Source organism: Artemia franciscana, chromosome 5, assembly GCF_032884065.1.
Source record: "Artemia franciscana chromosome 5, ASM3288406v1, whole genome shotgun sequence".
In the NCBI taxonomy this organism is placed as follows: Eukaryota; Metazoa; Arthropoda; class Branchiopoda; order Anostraca; family Artemiidae; genus Artemia; species Artemia franciscana.
Genome location: NC_088867.1, coordinates 42780382 through 42802322, shown reverse-complemented (window position 1 = coordinate 42802322; position 21941 = coordinate 42780382). Strand labels below are relative to the sequence as shown.

Genomic DNA, 21941 nt, shown 5'->3' with positions numbered 1-21941 from the left:
TTTCCCCAGGGGTCATCGTATCGACCATGTGGTCCTAGAATGTCGCAAGAGGGCTCATTCTAACGGAAATGAAAAGTTCTAGTGCCCTTTTTAAGTGACCAAAAAAATAGGAGGGCATCTAGGCCCCCTCCCACGGTCATTTTTTTCCCGAAGTCAACGGATCAAAATTTTGAGATAGTCATTTTGTTCAAAATAGTCGAAAACCATAATAACTATGTCTTTTGGGATGAATTACTCCCCCACAATCCCTGGGGGAGGGGCTGCAAGTTACAAACTTTGACCAGTGTTTACATATAGTAATGGTTATTGGGAAGTGTACATACGTTTTCAGGGGGATTTTATTTTGTTTGGGGGTGGGGCTGAGAGGAGGGGGTTATGTTGGAAAATCTTTCCTTGGAGGAATCTGTCATGGGGGAAGGAAAATTCAATGAAAAGGGCGCAGGATTTTCTAGCATTACTATAAGAAAACAATGAAAAATAAACATGAAAACGTTTTTTTCAAATGAAAGGAAGGAGTAGCATTGAAAATTAAAACGAACAGAGATTATTACGCATATGAGGGGTTCTAAAAATACTTTAGCATAAAGAGCGAGGTATTTAGGAGGAGATAAATAACTCGCTCTTTATGCTAAAGTATTTTTAGTAATTTCAACTATTTATTCTGCGGCCTTTCTGATTCAGGGTGTCATTCTTAAGGAATTGGGACAAAACTTACGATTTAGTTTAAAGAGCGAGGTATTAACGAGGGTACAAACCCCCTCGTATACATAATAAAAATATAAGATTATGAAAGTTTGTTACGTAAGTTAATTCTTAAGTTACGTATATTTTTTACTAATAAAAACGTTCGTTAAAAATCAAAAGTTCTAGTTGCCTTTTTAAGTAACCGAAAAATTGGAGGGCAGCTAGGCCTCCTTCTACACCCCTTATTTCTCAAAATCGTCTGATCAAAACTAAGAGAAAGCCATTTAGCCAAAAAAGAATTAATATACAAATTTCATTTTAATAATTTATGTGCGGAGAACCAAAACCAAACATACATTAATTCAAAAACGTTCAGAAATTAAATAAAAAAAACTAATTTTTTTAGCTGAAAGTAAGGAGCGGCATTAAAACTTTCCTCGCTCTTTACGCTAAAGTTTGACTCTTTGCCACAATTCTACTTTTTAAAACCATTAAAAGCTTTAGCGCAAAGAGCAAGGGATTGCGGAGGGGACAACCCATTTCATATACGGAGTAATTTCTGTTCGTTTTAAGTTTTAATGCCGCTCCTTACTTTCAGCTAAAAAAATTAGTTTTTTTTATTTAATAATACATAAGTATCAAAAGATATTTCGGACTTTCACCGGTGAATGTCGACATTTACCAATTTACGGACACTCAGGGTAACATGTACATCGCAAAGAATTAACTACAACAAAGAATTATGGAAGGAGGGCCGCCCAGAGCGCATTGTATTAAATACGTATCCTAAACTAACATAACCTAACCAAAGTACCAACTAAATGTTATATAGAATATAGGTACAATTTATTCTCCCAGCAAGCCAAAGCTAATTGTCTCGTATTAACATCGTGAAAAACGGGTAATGTCTCATTTTCTCGATCCAAACTATCGAGTGTTTCTCGTATAATACATAAGTATCAAAAGATGTTTCGGACATTCACCGGTGAATGTCGACATTCACCAATTTGCGGACCCTCACGGTAACATGTACATCGCATTTAAACATCAGAGAACCCTACTGTAGAGAACACGAGGCCTTCAGCCGCGTAGAAGGTCTAAAGTCGCGCAGAATCTCCCTCGATGTGAATAATAGAACCCCTATCCCTCCACCTAAAATTCTGTAACAAAAACAGGATTAAGAACTGATTCAACAAAACTACTGTTCATAGAGCATTTTGACGAATATTCAAATTTTGTAACATTTTAAATTTTAAGCAGAAAAAACCGAAAAAGTGAGACGCTGCTAATGCACTTATAATTATCGATATTTCCAACTTAACAGCAAGAAATAGGCCTGGGTATGATTTGAAAAACAATCAGAAAAAAAAACTGAAATAAAGTAGTAATATTAAAACTTAAAACGAACAGAAAATATTCCGTCAATGAGAAAGAATCCCCCATCTTCAGCCCCTTGCTCTTTTCACTGAAGTTCCACTTTTTGTTTCATTTCTTTAGGAGCGACTGTTTCAACACAAGGGCTATTGAATTGGAATAAGAAGCTATTTAATGGCATTGAAAAATTTAGCACAAAGTGCAAGAGGTTGAGGAAAGGTCAATCCTCAATATGTAGAATAATTTCTGCTCGTCTTTAGTTTTGATGTTTAAATAGCTTCTGTTGAAACACAAAGGCTATTGAGACCCTTGCTTTGAGTTGAAAAATCTTTGGTTTTTATCTAAAATTTTAAAAAACTCTAGTTGGCTTGTTCGTTTGTAATATAAGGAACTAAGGAAGTGTCCATTTAAAACTCAAGTCGACTTAGATATTCTAAAACACGAAGTTTTTTGCAAGAAAATTTAGCTGAAACAAACATCGTGAAACACTTCATCGATTACTCCAGTCAGTTTTTATGTCTGTTTAGCCTATTGTTAGCTTGTCTGTTAAACTTGTTTTCCTTATTCCCAGATAAATTTTCAAATTAATATTCATTTTAAATCTAAATAATTTTGGTTGGATCTAAGAAACCAAATGATTTTTTTCTCAGCAGCCATAAACGTTCTCAGCAGTTAGGAAGAAATCTGTTTTTCGCTAGAATCTATGTATAATCTTCATTCCTTTATTTCTGTACAATTTTAATACTCCCCTTAGTGCTGACTTGAACTTACATAAAACGGAAATTTCAACTTGTTCGTGTCTAAAATTGAAATTACACACTTCTAAAAATATATCACTTAAAAATAACATCCAAGTGGCGAATCGTAACGAATATACATAAATAACAAGACTATATTATTAGACCCCTAAGCTGGTGGAGGGGCCAGTAATTTGACTTGTGACAATTTGAATTACAAGTGGCCAAGAATTTACAAAAGCTTAGGATTTCTGGGGGAGGGTCGAGCCTCCCCCTCAGGTACGTTCTGGCTCGTTATAAGATAAAAAGAACAAAATTACTAAAATACAATTTATCACGATTTCTTTAAACAATCCCTTTTTGGACGGAAACCAAGAACCTCCTTACGGCAACATTCCTTTAGCTCTCGAGAAAGGAATGAAGTTGATGACATTCTTAGGTAAAGTAAGAAACTTGGAGAAATTAATATCCAAGTAATGTAGCTAAGATCAACAAAACTCACCTGGGATATTGTCCCTGCATACAAGTCTCTGTTCAATTTGACGAGGAGCGGAATTGACAAGATGAACTAGAGGTAAAAAATCAATTTCACATTTTTTCTGATGGAATGGATGGCGACGACGTTGATTTGTTGAGCGTCTTCGATCGATGAACTGATTGCAGCGGCTCTTCAAAATACGGAACATACATTCTCTTGGGCCTAGAAGCCGAGCCGGGAATTAATAAATAAAGTCAGTTCGCATGAATAGTTGTTTTATATGAGGTTTAAATTGGCTGAGGGTTTTAAGCTTGATTTCTAATTCTAACAGTTTGACTTCTTTTTTTTTTTTAGCTAAGGAAAAGTATTTCTATGATGAAAAATTGTATGTTTGACCAAAGGCCAATGTGACCAAATGTAATATATGTACGCTACTACTACTACTAATATAGCAACGGCTCTTCAAAGTACGTAATAAACATTCTCTTGGGCCTAGAAGCCGGTTCAGGAATTAACGTTTAAAGTCAGTTCGCACAACCAATAGTTTCAAGCGAGGCTCAGATGAAGGTTTTAAGCTTGCTTTTTAATTTAATTTGATTTTATTTTTTAAATTTTTTTTTGTTAAGAAAAAGTATCTCTTTTAACCATGAAAAATTTTATGGTTCCTGAGACTCAATCTTACTCTTAGTTCAATGTATAGTCACTAGGAAAGCAGTAGGTAGGGTAACACATTGCTAAAGGAGAAAGAGACAGAGAATCAAAGAAAGAAAGAGAGAGAGAGAGAGAAAGAACTATTGTTCTCTTTTCCTTTGTAGATTAATTTTCAAAAAGCAAGGTTTTCTTACAGAAGTAAGGAGCAAATTTGAAACTTAAAGTGAGGAAAAATTACTGCTACGTTGGCTTCTAGCTTAAATAAACAACCGACATAAGAAAAACAAGATGCTCTCTGGATAAAAAAAAAAATTCAATGAGTAGCCTGGGGAAAATAAAAGACTAATCTGTAAGTCCCCCAGTGATCAAGATATCGATAACTTTTAGTATACAATTATAATTCTCTAAGAAACTCAAACAAGTTCTCAGTGAAACGTTAGGTTTTAGAATTCTATATATATATATATTTTGAAAAATGTCACGAGTCAACTTGTTTGAGCTAATTGTAGTTGCATCTTTTCTCATTGGGGAAGCAATAATTTTCATTCGTTTGAAGTTCCAACTTCACTCTTTTCTTCCGTAAGGCATATTTTGACTTTTCAAAAATTCATTTTGACTAGATTACATTTTTCTTTAAACATCGAAAATAAACCGCAAAAAAGATCTTTAATTTAGGTGATGAAACAAAAAAAAGTCAAAATAATTTTAGCTTAAATACAACATTATATATAGGTTTTTCTTTCAACCTTGCTTAAACTCTTCCACCAAAAATATAATACTTTGTTACAGAACTAGAAAGTCAAAGGTGTGTGTTGTCACTAATATCTTTGATAATTTTTTCTTCTTAATTTTTTTTTCAAATGCTTACAATGGCCTGCGTAGCGCAGGTACCGGTTTCCTGATTTTCTGCCTTCGGCCGGGAGTGTAATGCGTGGTTAGGAGCAGATCATCCGACACTTCCCGTGTTTCGCCCCAGATATCTCCAGGTACCTATTTGGTCAACTCTAGTGGAATTTTTCACTCAGCCAGGCAGTTTTACTAGCCAGGCAATGTTTTTTTTAACATGCTTTTAGTTGTTGTTTACTATTAGGGTTAGGAGGGGAAAAACAAGAGGGGGATTATAAATTTCATGTTATAAATTTTTTACCATGTAGATTATAGTGACCACCATGGAGGCCAAAAGCCTTGTTATGGTTCCTAGCCTTTTCATTCAAGAAGGGGCCTTATAGCACTTTACGACGGAGTTACTAAGACAAACCTATGAGAGCCACATAGATAGGCACATTTAGACAGTTCTCTGCCATCTCGTTGTAACCCGCTTGTCTTGGCAAAAAAAGTAATTATAAATATATATTGAGATGAACTTTAAGCACATATGAAAGTGGTTTCCTTCCTTTTGAAGAGGGAGGACTAGCTCATAGTTACTGCAGACTTTGTGTCATTACCAGCTGATGATTTATCATGGTTTCTGCAGTAGCTGTAACAAGGTAAAGAACGAACCGCGGCCCATAGTATAAAAAACAAAACAAAAAAAGAACTCGATAGTGACCAAAAGTTCTGTTTGTACCTGATTTAGTATTGGTAACTATTATCGCGGTTAGTCTTAATAGTAAAATGCTATTCTGAAAACTAATTTATGGGAATTTCAAAAAATGGCCTGAAATCACTGCAAAATAGCATCAGATCTAAGCAGAAAGTATACCACTAGAATCGCCATGGTTGAAAACCGTAAACAGAAAACTTACAGTCCCTTGGCTTAAACAACAAGGAAAAGCACTGTTTTGCATGGGTAGCACTGCTGTGTTTTTCCTTCTCCACCGATAGCGTGGCATCGATACATTATAAACAGCTTTTTAAGGACCCAAAAGCACTGTTTTGCATGGGTAGCACTGCTGTGTTTTTACTTCTCCACCGATAGCGTGGCATCGATACATTATAAACAGCTTTTTAAGGACCCAAAAGCACTGTTTTGCATGGGTAGCACTGCTGTGTTTTTCCTTCTCCACCGATAGCGTGGCATCGATACATTATAAACAGCTTTTTAAGGACCCAAAAGCACTGTTTTGCATGGGTAGCACTGCTGTGTTTTTCCTTCTTCACCGATAGCTTGGCATCAATACATTATAAACAGTTTTTTAAGGACTCAAAAGCACTGTTTGCATGGGTAGCACTGCTGTGTTTTTCCTTCTCCACCGATAGCGTGGCATCGATACATTATAAACAGCTTTTTAAGGACTCAAAAGCACTGTTTTGCATGGGTAGCACTGCTGTGTTTTTCCTTCTCCACCGATAGCGTGGCATCGATACATTATAAACAGCTTTTTAAGGACCCAAAAGCACTGTTTTGTATGGGTAGCACTGCTGTGTTTTTCCTTCTCCACCGATAGCGTGGCATCGATACATTATAAACAGCTTTTTAAGGACCCGAAAGCACTGTTTTGCATGGGTAGCACTGCTTTGTTTTTCCTTCTCCACCGATAGCGTGGCATCGATACATTATAAACAGCTTTTTAAGGACCTAAAAGCACTGTTTTGCATGGGTAGCACTGCTGTGTTTTTCCTTCTCCACCGATAGCGTGGCATCGATACATTATAAACAGCTGTTTAAGGACCCAAAAGCACTGTTTTGCATGGGTAGCACTGCTGTGTTTTTCCTTCTCCACCGATAGCGTGGCATCGATACATTATAAACAGCTTTTTAAGGACCCAAAAGCACTGTTTTGCATGGGTAGCACTGCTGTGTTTTTACTTCTCCACCGATAGCGTGGCATCGATACATTATAAACAGCTTTTTAAGGACCCAAAAGCACTGTTTTGCATGGGTAGCACTGCTGTGTTTTTCCTTCTCCACCGATAGCGTGGCATCGATACATTATAAACAGCTTTTTAAGGACCCAAAAGTACTGTTTTGCATGGGTAGCACTGCTGTGTTTTTCCTTCTCCGCCGATAGCGTGGCATCGATACATTATAAACAGCTTTTTAAGGACCCAAAAGCACTGTTTTGCATGGGTAGCACTGCTGTGTTTTTCCTTCTTCACCGATAGCGTGGCATCAATACATTATAAACAGTTTTTTAAGGACTCAAAAGCACTGTTTGCATGGGTAGCACTGCTGTGTTTTTCCTTCTCCTCCGATAGCGTGGCATCGATACATTATAAACAGCTTTTTAAGGACCCAAAAGCACTGTTTTGCATGGGTAGCACTGCTGTGTTTTTCCTTATCCACCGATAGCGTGGCATCGATACATTATAAACAGCTTTTTAAGGACCCAAAAGCACTGTTTTGCATGGGTAGCACTGCTGTGTTTTTCCTTCTCCACCGATAGCGTGGCATCGATACATTATAAACAGCTTTTTAAGGACCCAAAAGCACTGTTTTGCATGGGTAGCACTGCTGTGTTTTTCCTTCTCCACCGATAGCGTGGCATCGATACATTATAAACAGCTTTTTAAGGACCCAAAAGCACTGTTTTGCATGGGTAGCACTGCTGTGTTTTTATTTCTCCACCGATAGCGTGGCATCGATACATTATAAACAGCTTTTTAAGGACCCAAAAGCACTGTTTTGCATGGGTAGAACTGCTGTGTTTTTACTTCTCCACCGATAGCGTGGCATCGATACATTATAAACAGCTTTTTAAGGACCCAAAAGTACTGTTTTGCATGGGTAGCACTGCTGTGTTTTTCCTTCTGCACCGATAGCGTGGCATCGATACATTATAAACAGCTTTTTAAGGACCCAAAAGCACTGTTTTGCATGGGTAGCACTGCTGTGTTTTTCCTTCTTCACCGATAGCGTGGCATCAATACATTATAAACAGTTTTTTAAGGACTCAAAAGCACTGTTTGCATGGGTAGCACTGCTGTGTTTTTCCTTCTCCACCGATAGCGTGGCATCGATACATTATAAACAGCTTTTTAAGGACCCAAAAGTACTGTTTTGCATGGGTAGCACTGCTGTGTTTTTCCTTCTCCACCGATAGCGTGGCATCGATACATTATAAACAGTTTTTTAAGGACCCAAAAGCACTGTTTTACATGGGTAGCACTGCTGTGTTTTTCCTTCTCCACCGATAGCGTGGCATCGATATATTATAAACAGCTTTTTAAGGACCCAAAAGCACTGTTTTGCATGGGTAGCACTGCTGTGTTTTTCCTTCTCCACCGATAGCGTGGCATCGATACATTATAAACAGCTTTTTAAGGACCCAAAAGCACTGTTTTGCATGGGTAGCACTGCTGTGTTTTTCCTTCTCTACCGATAGCGTGGGGTCGATACATTATAAACAGCTTTTTAAGGACCCAAAAGCACTGTTTTGCATGGGTAGCACTGCTGTGTTTTTACTTCTCCACCGATAGCGTGGCATTGATACATTATAAACAGCTTTTTAAGGACCCAAAAGCACTGTTTTGCATGGGTAGACTGCTGTGTTTTTACTTCTCCACCGATAGCGTGGCATCGATACATTATAAACAACTTTTTAAGGACCCAAAAGCACTGTTTTGCATGGGTAGCACTGCTGTGTTTTTCCTTCTCCACCGATAGCGTGGCATCGATACATTATAAACAGCTTTTTAAGGACCCAAAAGCACTGTTTTGCTTGGGTAGCACTGCTGTGTTTTTCCTTCTTCACCGATAGCGTGGCATCAATACATTATAAACAGTTTTTTAAGGACTCAAAAGCACTGTTTGCATGGGTAGCACTGCTGTGCTTTTCCTTCTCCACCGATAGCGTGGCATCGATACATTATAAACAGCTTTTTAAGGACCAAAAAGCACTATTTTGCATGGGTAGCACTGCTGTGTTTTTCCTTCTCCACCGATAGCGTGGCATCGATACATTATAAACAGCTTTTTAAGGACCCAAAAGCACTGTTTTGCATGGGTAGCACTGCTGTGTTTTTACTTCTTCACCGATAGCGTGGCATCAATACATTATAAACAGTTTTTTAAGGACTCAAAAGCACTGTTTGCATGGGTAGCACTGCTGTGTTTTTCCTTCTCCACCGATAGCGTGGCATCGATACATTAAAAACAGCTTTTTAAGGACCCAAAAGCACTGTTTTGCATGGGTAGCACTGCTATGTTTTTCCTTCTCCACCGATAGCGTGGCATCGATACATTATAAACAGCTTTTTAAGGACCCAAAAGCACTGTTTTGCATGGGTAGCACTGCTGTGTTTTTCCTTCTCCACCGATAGCGTGGCATCGATACATTATAAACAGCTTTTTAAGGACCCAAAAGCACTGTTTTGCATGGGTAGCACTGCTGTGTTTTTCTTTCTTCACCGATAGCGTGGCATCAATACATTATAAACAGTTTTTTAAGGACTCAAAAGCACTGTTTTGCATGGGTAGCACTGCTGTGTTTTTCCTTCTTCACCGATAGCGTGGCATCAATACATTATAAACAGTTTTTTAAGGACTCAAAAGCACTGTTTGCATGGGTAGCACTGCTGTGTTTTTCCTCCTCCACCGATAGCATGGCATCGATACATTATAAACAGCTTTTTAAGGACCCAAAAGCACTGTTTTGCATGGGTAGCACTGCTGTGTTTTTCCTTCTCCACCGATAGCGTGGCACCGATACATTATAAACAGCTTTTTAAGGACCCAAAAGCACTGTTTTGCATGGGTAGCACTGCTGTGTTTTTCCTTATCCACCGATAGCGTGGCATCGATACATTATAAACAGCATTTTAAGGACCCAAAAGCACTGTTTTGCATGGGTAGCACTGCTTTTTTTTTCCTTCTCCACCGATAGCGTGGCATCGATACATTATAAACAGCTTTTTAAGGACCCAAAAGCACTGTTTTGCATGGGTAGCACTGCTGTGTTTTTACTTCTTCACCGATAGCGTGGCATCAATACATTATAAACAGCTTTTTAAGGACCCAAAAGCACTGTTTTGCATGGGTAGCACTGCTGTGTTTTTCCTTCTTCACCGATAGCGTGGCATCAATACATTATAAACAGTTTTTTAAGGACTCAAAAGCACTGTTTGCATGGGTAGCACTGCTGTGTTTTTCCTTCTCCACCGATAGCGTGGCATCGATACATTATAAACAGCTTTTTTAAGGACCCAAAAGCACTGTTTTGCATGGGTAGCACTGCTGTGTTTTTCCTTCTCCACCGATAGCGTGGCATCGATACATTATAAACAGCTTTTTAAGGACCCAAAAGCACTGTTTTGCATGGGTAGCACTGCTGTGTTTTTCCTTCTCCACCGATAGCGTGGCATCGATACATTATAAACAGCTTTTTAAGGACCCAAAAGCACTGTTTTGCATGGGTAGCACTGCTGTGTTTTTCCTTCTCCACCGATAGCGTGGCATCGATACATTATAAACAGCTTTTTAAGGACCCAAAAGCACTGTTTTGCATGGGTAGCACTGCTGTGTTTTTCCTTCTCCACCGATAGCGTGGCATCGATACATTATAAACAGCTTTTTAAGGACCCAAAAGCACTGTTTTGCATGGGTAGCACTGCTGTGTTTTTCCTTCTCCACCGATAGCGTGGCATCGATACATTATAAACAGCTTTTTAAGGACCCAAAAGCACTGTTTTGCATGGGTAGCACTGCTGTGTTTTTCCTTCTCCACCGATAGCGTGGCATCGATACATTATAAACAGCTTTTTAAGGACCCAAAAGCACTGTTTTGCATGGGTAGCACTGCTGTGTTTTTCCTTCTCCACCGATAGCGTGGCATCGATACATTATAAACAGCTTTTTAAGGACTCAAAAGCACTGTTTTGCATGGGTAGCACTGCTGTGTTTTTCCTTCTTCACCGATAGCGTGGCATCGATACATTATAAACAGCTTTTTAAGGACTCAAAAGCACTGTTTTGCATGGGTAGCACTGCTGTGTTTTTCCTTCTTCACCGATAGCGTGGCATCGATGCATTATAAACAGCTTTTTAAGGACTCATTTTAAATTAAATTGCTAGTTCTACGTGCTTTTGTAGTTGAAAAAACATAAAGTTAAAAACAAATATAATTTTTTGGAAAAACTGCATTATCGCATGCAAAATGATGTTATACTGGACATGTCATATTTGAGTGACTATGCTGCCTATTCCCATCGTTCTTTACTATACCCAGCTAAGAAAAGGCCGAAGGCTTTTTCCTATGTCTATTACTTCAGTAATTAACAACACAAATTTACTAACACAGTTTTGGAATTGACTTACGGTGCTAAGTTTTTATAAGCATAGTTGCTTATGGAAACTGATAAAAATTTATAAAATTTAAAACTTCTAAAAAGTATAGTTGCTTATCATGCACGAACTTTTTTGCGACTGTGACTATTTTACGGCAGTCAAAATTCAGAAATATATGGTGGTCTCAGTGTATTTACCCACCCATTACCGTAATGATACAGTAGAAAGATAATTTGATCAAGCTTGCACCCTAGTCAGTTCCTTCGTGTCTGATTGTGAAGTGCAGAACTTAGCAGTAGTCCTTGCTGGTGATATAAACTGTTATCTTTTTGACGACAGTACCAGTCGCGCAAATATCCTGAATAGTATCTGCCCTCAGCTGTTGGTGGTCGAGAATGCCTAAGGTTTCACATACAACCATAACTCTGGCAGTACCTCTTCTCTGGACTTTTTCATGTTTCTCATGTTTTCTCTGAATGTAAAACCAGACTCCGGATCCTCACTTATCTCCACTTTCCAAATCTCAGACCATACGCCTATCAGTAATATATTCCCTGTTCAACTTATTGCACCAAGTGATCCAGGTTCAGAAAATTGTAGTAAATGACGTGAAACCACTGAATGGGCTTACGTTGAATATGTTTACGTTACGGGCTGTTAGTGATTCTATTTTGAAAAAGATAAAAGTGCTGTTTCATCTACTTTCCCCCCCAAAAAAAACCTATTAACCTTTGCAGAGAAGCAAACCTTCCTGAATGTTTACTGTGCTGAGATCGTTCACGCTCTACGCGCTGCCGAGCGTGCTATTGTACCCATAAGAAGAGTACGTCTTGGGACTGAGGAGCATGGTTGGTTAGGTAACCCTGACCTCGTTGATTCTTGTGCGAAATCTAAATTTTGGTTTTGTGTCTGGAAGGAGTGTGGTATGCCAGGGCAAGTTTTGGTAAATGAAATTCATCTGAAAACAAAGCGACATTCCGCTAATGTGCTTAGGCAACACCTGGCTAAATCAGTAGCTGAACTATCAAGTGAAGCAACAAGTGATCCTAATTTCCTATGGAAAGTGCTCAAAAGAGATAATTCAAAAGCCGATAATTCTGTCAAAATTACCAGTGACCAGGGGTATGGTTATTTTAAAAGCTCATTTTCCAAGTTTGATACATCATTGTCAAATCAATATGAAAGGAAGCTTGATGGTTGCTTTGGCCAATCAATTGATGAGATCAGTTTTACTGTTCCTTGATCAGCGATTACTGAGTACATTTCTGAGCTAAAAAAGAAAATTTCTCGTGGTGTTGATGACCTCTTGCGCAAAGCATCTAAGATTTGGTTCCCCTCTCCTGACTGAACATCTGACTTTACTCTTTCAGATAATATTCTGTTGTGGTATAGTTCCTGATTATTTCAGTACTGGAGTAATAACCCTGGTATTAAAAAGGGGAAAGCCCTCGCACAAATGATCTTCTTTTAGGCTAATTACGGTGTCACCGGTTTCGTGCAAACTTTTTGAGTTACTAATTATTGACGAGATATCTGATAAGTGTTAAAAACCGGATAGCCAATTCGGCCTCAAGAAAGGAGTAGGCCGCGACCACGCTCACCATTTGATTGCTAATTTACTTCCACAGCTCATGAAAATAATGAGGTGTTATCTTTTGCTGTGTTAGACTCATCTAGAGCTTTTGACACAGGCGTATACCCGCATATCTTATTGACTGCTTATAAACGTGGAGTTAATATTTCTGTCATCAAATCGATATGTGATATGTATAAAAAGCTAAATGTCAGAGTTAAGGTCACCATGTCACCTGGTACGGTAGAACTCACTCCTTCAATTCCTATAAAAAAAGGGTATTAGACAAGGCGCTGCTATTTCTCCGCCCCTGTTTAATAATATTGTTATTGTACCGCAACAGAAAGTTCAAACCACATGTATATCTAAAGATACTGATGTTTCGCAAGCTAACTATGCGGGTGACATCCTTAATATTAGTAGAACAGCCTTTGCAATTGGGGAAATTTTGTGAATTCTCGATAAGGAGTATAAACGTAATGGTCTTCGATTTAATGAGGGTAAGACTGAGTTCCTGGTGTTCAATCACCGTTCAGATTGCCCGAAAATTATTCATTTAGGTGAACATGTAATTAAAGTAAAAGATACACTAACGTTTCTTGGTGTATCGATTGGGTCAAATCTTAGCGCCACGCGTCAAATTCTGACAGATTTTTTTTTTTTACCGGAAAATTTAGGAATGCGTATGGTTTACTAGTTGAGTTAAATTTTAAATTTAACCGCTGTATCTTAGCTAGCGTTTATAATGCATTTGTTGTTCTGCATTTACTCGCCCTTGTACCATTTTGGTCTCTTCTTACTACTTTAGATATTAAAGATGTACGGAGACGTTTCTACAAGTATGCGAAATATTTGTTATGGCTGCCTCTGTGGACTAGCAACAGCTCTCTATCCTCGTGGTACGGAGTTGCTAGTCCAGTGTCCGCAGTACAGAAAAAAGAGAGGCATAGGAGGCAGACTATTGGTGAAAGCTCCTCTGAAACTGTTCTTCGCTGAAAATATGTTTGTTCTTACATATAATTGCCATAGTTTGCATTTTTTTCTCTTTTTTTCTTGTCAGTTCTTCTAAATTTTGGTTTTGTTTGTATTTGCCAGAATTTATTTGTTTCTTTCTCTTATCTTTCTTTGTGCTCCATCAGTGTTGTAATCAAACAGTTCGTGGTAACGAACTGTAGTAAGGAGCGACCCGGCTCAATAGTAAACGAAACTCTAAAAAACAGAATTTTGATGCTAAAATATACATCAAAAGATGGACAGTAAATTTATATATATGGTGGCAATATATATGTGGCAATTATATATATGGTGGCATATATGATGGGCAATATATATATATATATATATATATATATATATATATATATATATATATATATATATATATATATATATATATATATATAGCTGTAAGTTTTTGCAAGCATGGTTATTTTTTATCTATCTCATGAGAAATTTTTTATATGTTTCAAGATTAGTAAAGACAACAGACCAAAGAGCGAGGCACAAGGGTGAACAATAACCCTCTGTACCCATTAATCCAGAGCATTAATGAAAAACTATTGTTAAAAATTGTTGCAAAACTTTGTCCAGTAAATAAATGGTAAGTCAAAATGCTGATTCTTACAGAGACAAAAGGAAAATATTAGAATAGTTTTCTAATCAATTAAAAAGACTCTGTCAATAAAAAAAAACAAACAGAAATCGATTTCAAAAAATATTTTCTACAAAAGAAGTTTTTCAAAGAAAAATAAAGAGTTACTTTAAGCCAAAGATGAGCAAAAATACAGTCGAATAATTTTTTAGGTGTAAAACCACCATAAATGAATAAATAACACCTAAAACTAACAGAAATTACATTGATAAGTCCAAACTCAAAACGAACAGAAACCGAGAGGACTAGGGCTGACACTTCCCTCGCTTTTTAAAGACCAAAACATAACTTCCGCTTTAGTGAAAACAAAATGCATTTTAAATGTTTAATTTTTTTTTAACTTTAATTAATCGAAAATCTTTAGGTATTTCTGGAATCAATTGCAAAATATACATTCATATATATATATATATATATATATATATATATATATATATATATATATATATATATATATATATATATATATATATATATATATATATATATATATATATATATATATATATATATATATACTAGCTGTTGGGGTGGCGCTTCGCGCCACCCCAACACCTAGTTGGTGGGGGCGCTTCGCGCCCCCCCCAAGCCCCCCCGCGCGCGTAAGTCGTTACGCGCCATAATAGTTACGCGCCATTGTAGTTGTGTCCCTATGTCCCACCTGTGAATATAGATATATATATATATATATGGTTTTAACTACGTAAAACTTGCGAATATACAACATTCTTTGCTGTCCCATTGTCTTTGCATATAAATAGATTGTCAGGTTATCCCCCTGTTTCCCCCGGTGTCCCCGTTGTAGTTGTGTCCCTGTGTCCCGGTCGTCATTTATATTCCCTGTGTCCCGCGTCCCGGTCATCATTTGTATCCCGGTGTCCCGGTCTGTATATACATTCGTTTTTTAGTTTTGTTTTTCTCCTTTATTTTTTTCCTTTTTTTTTCTTTTTTAGCTTATTTAGATTTTTAGATTTTTTAGTTTTTTTTATTAGTTTTTAGTTTTTATTTCTTTTTAGTTTTTTTGTCCCGGTCGTCATTTATATCCCCCTGTTTCCCCCGGTGTCCCCGTTGTAGTTGTGTCCCTGTGTCCCGGTCGTTATTTATATTCCCTGTGTCCCGGTCGTCATTTGTATCCCGGTGTACCGGTCTGTATATACATTCGTTTTTTAGTTTTGTTTTTCTCCTTTATTTTTTTCCTTTTTTTTTCTTTTTTAGTTTATTTAGATTTTTAGATTTTTTAGTTTTTTTATTAGTTTTTAGTTTTTTTTTCTTTTTAGTTTTTTTGTAGTTTTTACCTTCTTTTTAGTTTTGTTAATTTTTTTTTTTACTTGTGTCCTGGTCGTCATTTATACTCCCTGTGTCCCGGTGCTTTGTTGATTGCTAATCGAACATTCCTTTTGTCCTGGTCGCTTTCTCTTTGAGTGTCGTCATTTATTTTTTTCTTTTTTAGTTCTTTTAGTTTTTACCTTTTTTGTTTTTTTTTAGTTTTTAGTTTTTTTAGTTTTTTACCTTTTTTTAGTTTTTTTAGTTTTTTAGCTTTTTTATTTTTTTTATTAGTTTTTAGTTTTTTTGTAGTTTTTGCCTTTTTTTTTAGTTTTTTGTCCTGGTCGCTTTCTCTTTGAGTGTCGTCATTTATTAGTTTTTTCCTTTTTTTTTTTAGTTTTTTATTGGTTTTTACCTTTATTTTAGCTTATTTTTCAGTTTTTTCCTTTTTTTTAGTTTTTTTATTTTTTATTTTTTTTAGTTTTTTACCTTTTTTTAGTTTTTTTAGTTTTTTTAGTTTTTTAGCTTTTTTACTTTTTTTATTAGTTTTTAGTTTTTTTTTGTAGTTTTTGCCTTTTTTTAGTTTTTTCAGTTTTTTTTTTAGTTTTTTATTGGTTTTTACCTTTATAGTTTTTTTAGTTTTTTAGCTTTTTTATTTTTTTTATTAGTTTTTAGTTTTTTTTTGTAGTTTTTGCCTTTTTTTAGTTTTTTCAGTTTTGACGTCACCTAATCCAGTTTTTTCAGGTGACGTCACCTGACACATCCATCCACACATCCATCCACACATCCACAGACAGACAACTTATTTTTATATATATAGATATATATATATAAGTTGTTTCGCATTATTTACACAGAGATTCTTCAGACCCACTGAAGGTGCGTAGGGTGTGGACAAGCTATTGCTGAAGTTTCAGTTGCTAAGCCTTCTTTACAGAGACAGAACAGCCTATATAGACACATGACAGACTATATCTGTCTTTATAGGCTGAGGAGACAGGCAGCAAGCCTTTTGCCTAACCTTGCAGCTGTGGGAATTCAATGCCTGGTGCCATATTTCCACCAGAAGATCAATCCAATATGCTACCACAGGTTAGGGGTCATTATACAAGGCAAGAGAATATCTCCGTGATGTTTTTGGTAATTCTTTATAATACGACGGCTCATGTTTAGTTGGTTAGACTCTGAAAGAGTAAGGAAGGATATAACAAATTATGAGCTATTACTCAGTCGGCTATTAACATGCAACTTTTGAAACTAAGATGCCGAACCTGGTAGAAAAATCCAAAACTTAAAGTTGAATCGACCATTACTCTTTTGTTACAAGTTAGATTTCCTGTAGAGACCAGTAACCAGATGAACCATGAGAGACTTATTTCCATTACGATAATCCACCGTTAAAAGGATTTACTTCGGTCCTTTGGTCGGCGGCAAAATATTAGCTTCTAAAACCCCGTCAATAGCCATGTAAAAAAGAACTATATGAGAATATAAGTATAATGCTCTTTACAGAACACTGTAGTATCTTTTACATTGAGAAAAGCTTAGCTTCCACACTAGTTTGTGTCGGTATGTTCCTCTCAAAGACGAAGGCGTTAAACACGCATTGGCGGTACCTTTGATCAAGTCTTTGTCGGCATGTATCCCGGGTAGTGATGTGTATAATCGGCTATGATGTATGAGAGCTCTTGGTAAATACAAGCTGCGTTACGAAATTGGAGAAAAGTAGAAATCTTTTCCATAAATGAAAATAAGAATACTGGAAACGTCGATGACTTGTATTTGATATTACTGTTTACTATCTGTCCAGACACTAAGGCAATTGGCATAGAACTCGTAAAAGCACAATGGAAGGAATTTATTTTGTGGGGTAGGGGAGTGGGGAAATCCGAAAAAAGCATCGACAAAAAGAAAGAATTATGAGATCATAACAAATGATATAAATCGGGATTTCTGGGGTGGGTATGGACACAAAGTTTAGTCCGCCCTGCATAGGCTAGCATGGAATGGGTAATTGTGTCTAACACACGGCAAATACTCAAGTGCTTCATTTAATTAGAGATTAGAACCTGTTTTTTTTACGTTGAATCCTAATGAAATATCACAAAATATGATGAAATTACAAGACTTTAGTGCTAAATTTGTGCTATATATTTGCACATTAGGGAGGGGGTGGGGGTGGTTAGGTACAGCAGATCTGCATGAAAAATGTGTTAGATAAACTTATTCTGCATATTATGCAGTAAAAATTGTTTTATAACTTCAAACTGTCCAAATACTTTACCCAAACCCCCTAATGTGAAAATATATAGACCAAATTATATATTTTACATCTATTCTGTCACTTGTATTTGTCTTGTCTCAAGCTAAGCTGAAAGAAACTAATGAAGAAACCAGTTTCTTCTCGAGTTTTACACACTAGAAACTTGAGTGTTTGCCGTATAATTCACAAGTACAGTTGAAAGTTATTATCCAGGACTGGCACTTACGGCAGTTAGCTACCAGCTAGGCATTTATATTTTTTTTCTTCCAATGTCAGGAAATTGCGAACATAATCGGAATAGGGCATTGAGTTTTTACTAGCGAGCTTACCTACAAGTATTCCTTTGTTTTTTAAACAGGCCTGCTCAGTCATATTTGTCTCGATGCCAAATAAGTAAAGTGTGTGACCCATCATCGCATGCGGAAAGAAATCAAGCACCAGCCACGAGTCGTGCGACCTGACACGTTTTAAACTATTATCTGGCAATATGGCATGCTGTTTAGCATTGGTTGGGGAAGCGAAGTAGAGAGCAGGCACATCGTTGTGTCTGAAAGAGAAAATTTGAAATAAACTGTTCTATCTGCAATGGAACAGTGAGCTATCTGCAATAGAACTGTCTGCAACCTCCTATAGGGAGGTGCTTTTATATCGTATATACGATATAAAATGTATCAAAAGTGAATAAGTATCACATTGAAAAAAGTGATTATTATCTTGTAGAATCCTGATGAATACACTTGTTAAAAGGATAGCGTGGGAAGTACTCCACAGATTAATGACTGACAAGGAGATTGCTTTACAAACAAAGAAATTAGTTCGATCGTGAAAAACTGTCCAAAATTTAAGCATACTAGAAAAGAAATTGCTTGCTCTTCTACCCAAGTGAAGATGACAGGATGCTACGCTTCCTCCTTCCCTAAGTAAACTCAACAGTTTGCCGATCAAGGGTGTTTCCAGGAATTTTGCTCAAGGGAGGGGGTATTTTCGTTCCAGAGGGATCCATAAAAACCGTTACAAAACTTATCAAAATCAGTTTAGATGCATGTTTATTCATTTTTTTATTGGTCAATTTTTTCCTTCCGGGGGGGAGGGGTCAAACCCGGTAATCCCTACCCCTGGATACGGCCTTGTTGACAAGACAAAATACTTTTTTTTATCAGTTTACATACAAGCAGAGTTTTTGCAATGAAAATTGTTGGATCATTATGCAGATTTAAGGTGTCAATTGTAGGTTCAAGGGGAAAACCGATAATAGAAGGAAGGATTAGAAGAAACATCAATTAAGCATGGAAGTGGATAAAATCTGGGGAAGGTAAACAGGAAGGGTGTGCGAAAGCACAGGATGGTTGGCCCCCAACCCCCCATTGCACTTCCTGGATGAACGGCCAAGAAACGGAGATTAGCACCGCCGGTAGGAACTGTAAAATCTAATACCGTATTTTTTTACCTTTTAGTTAGAAATAAAAAGCGAGAAACTCAATTAATGACTCTTTCCGCATTTTATAATTGCTCCTGAGGCAAGTTATGTTTTTGTCCTTACAGGGGCTGAAAAAAGGCCCGTAGTAACCGAAAGTTCAAAATAGCACATCTAAAAAAAACTATCTAGTGAGAAAAATTGCCATTTGTAGCTGATTCAGGAATGGCAATCACTATTTCAATTGTTCTTAATGATAAAAATTATTTTGAAAATAAATTTGCATGAATTTTAAAAAATAGCCTGAAACCCATTGAAAACGGCATCACAGCAAACTAAAAAGTAGAGCATTAGGATCACCGTTGTTGAGCATTCTAATCGGTAGACCTACAGCCCCCAATTTGAACAGCAAGTAAAATCCTGTTTTTGTATAGGTAGCACTGTCCTCTTCTTCTTTTATTCCTACTCCCCCTTTTTATTGCTAGTAGGGCACTGAAATATCATAGAAAGTTGTTCAAGGGCCCATTTAAAAGTTAGTTTTTACAACTAATTATTTTTGAACTAGTTAAACAAGAATAGAGACAGTGTAGTACCTTTTGGGGCCATATTAAGGGTTCAAAGAGGAATTTCCCCCGAAAGCGCTTATTATATTTTAGAGAGCATGGAAAAGGCACCAAGTGATGTGTCTAATTTCTTCCTAGACATATAATATATAAAAATATAAATTTACTGACTCTACTTCAAACAGTTCTCCTAAATAGCATTGCGAGAAAAAATGAATGGAGACCGAACCGCAAACGATATTAAACAATGAGGAGAAACTAGCCAATCCAAGGGAATAATCATTGCAGTATCAAACACACATACGGGATTTTGTTTAAGGGATGGGACAAAAAACATGGAGAAGACAGTTAATAAAAATAAATGACTGGATAATTCTCAAAATTTTTGGTCGGGTGTATCTGACAACCCTCCTGGAAAGGATAATTTTTGTAATAGGAAAACCGCTCCTAATTTAAAAGCCCCGAGTGCATGCACATACGCCAAATTGGCTTCAAACACTCCCTAAAATATCCCAAAATTTCTTTGACACAGGTTTCAATTCTAGCTAGCACTGAAAAATAGTGTAATTGTGCTCTCTTTTGTGTCTATAAACGTTCAAAGCTTAAATTGAAAAAAAGTTCTTATGATATTATCTGAAACCTTCATTCTGAGTCTAAGCCCTTCAATTCATAGGTATATCCAGGGCTTCGTGCCGAGAGGGAAAGGGAGAGGAAAATTTTAACTAATTTTTTATACTCTAGTTTGGAATGGAATTGTCAGTTAAAATACCTGCAATATATTTTTTTTTTAACAACTTGGATGAGCATTCGTCTAGTCAAAAAGCCAAATTTGACAATTTTGATTGCAAATTGTCATTTTTTTTTGCACTAGAGATCTCTTTGCAATGCTATTTTCTTCTCGAGAGCTTCCTTCCAAAGCTTTATTCCTTGGTACATCTAGAGTCAACGAATTTGTTAAGTAATTATTTGGAATCAGCCAAGCACTGGTTGATTCTATTCTTCCGAAAAAGAGCTGCAAAGATTACTGATTATTTAAAAAATAAACTTTTAAATATTTTTTTTGTCTTAAAGAGTTAGTTTTAACACTTAAAAGGAAATAACTTTCTTGTTTAACTAATGTGGAAATACTTTTAAAAAGCACCTTATCTGTCCTAGTCCCAAGCAGATCTTCAACGCGGCACTTCCCCATCTAGCAAGCTGCTCGCTGTCAATATTATCCTCTTTTATCTCATCTCCCATTCTTTTATATTCAGCTATCCCTTCATCAATATTTTCTACTTCATCTTCTTCTATACTTAGACTTTCACTTCCGGTTGTAGTCTTTGAAGGTACTTGAGGTCGCTTTCTTGGTCCGGCGGTATTAGTGATCAAATTCTCATCTTCTCTTGGCTCACACCATGTTCCTATCTCGTCATCGATAATCTTAGACAAGTCGTCTTCGAGTTGGCTTTTTCTAGAATTCAGTTTTTGGTAATTATTCCCTGGGAATGAGCCATAACAACAAACATATAGAACAGTTATAACGGATAATGCTTTCTTCATGGTTTAAAAGCAACTAAAAGAGTAACTTGGCTGTGGATGGGATACTTCTGTTAGTTTTTTCGACTCTCCTCCTATTGGTTCCTTTGTTGACTATTCAAGGCAATTTTAATGCTTAGTTTTGCTACACAAAGCATGCCGGCCCCTCAGGGCATTTATAAGGTGGAGATCCGTCTTCTAAAATCCACCAATCGGTATACATTTCAATTTTAATCGCAAAAGGGTGCATCTTTGGATGATAACTCAATCCCCAGCTACCGGTGTTAACTGTTAGCACGGTTGCCACAAGCCAGTAAAAAGAATAGCACTAAATTTTCAAGTTAGTTGAAACAATCAAACAAAACTGGTAGCATTATTTCTGCAAACATAGTTGTGCAGGTTGCAAAAATATGAAACAAGTCCCAGTAGGGATACAGAACTGAAGATTCCCACCTTCCGCGTTTAGATGCCTCTGAATTAAAAAGAGTTGGGAGCATCTTAAGGATGACAGTTCAATCCTCAGCTACCGGTGTTAACTGTTAGCACGGTTGCCACAGACTAGTAAAAAGAGTAGCACTACATTTTCAGGTTAGTTACAACAACCAAA

General features: G+C 36.8%; 1 protein-coding gene and 1 long non-coding RNA gene across 5 annotated transcripts in view; one reads left to right on the top strand and one right to left on the bottom strand.

Moving 5' to 3' along the window:
- LOC136027444 (uncharacterized) overlaps positions 1 to 21414 on the bottom strand; it is a 49298-nt gene extending 27884 nt beyond the window's left edge. The window contains exons 1-3 of the mRNA XM_065704724.1: positions 20958 to 21414; positions 18169 to 18386; positions 3298 to 3495 (exon numbers count right to left, since the gene is read on the bottom strand). Coding sequence (XP_065560796.1) covers positions 3298 to 3495; positions 18169 to 18386; positions 20958 to 21358 — 817 coding nt within the window. The 5' untranslated portion in view covers positions 21359 to 21414. The remainder of the gene's footprint in view (positions 1 to 3297; positions 3496 to 18168; positions 18387 to 20957) is intronic.
- The window catches only part of LOC136027446 (uncharacterized), a 100884-nt gene that overhangs the window by 13695 nt on the left and 65248 nt on the right, over positions 1 to 21941 (top strand). The window contains exon 1 of one of the 4 annotated variants that reach the window (XR_010617595.1): positions 16572 to 16716. The exons of the other annotated variants lie outside the window; for them this stretch is intronic. This is a non-coding gene — a long non-coding RNA (uncharacterized LOC136027446). Of the gene's footprint in view, positions 1 to 16571; positions 16717 to 21941 lie in introns of those variants that run through there. 4 annotated transcript variants of the gene reach the window in all.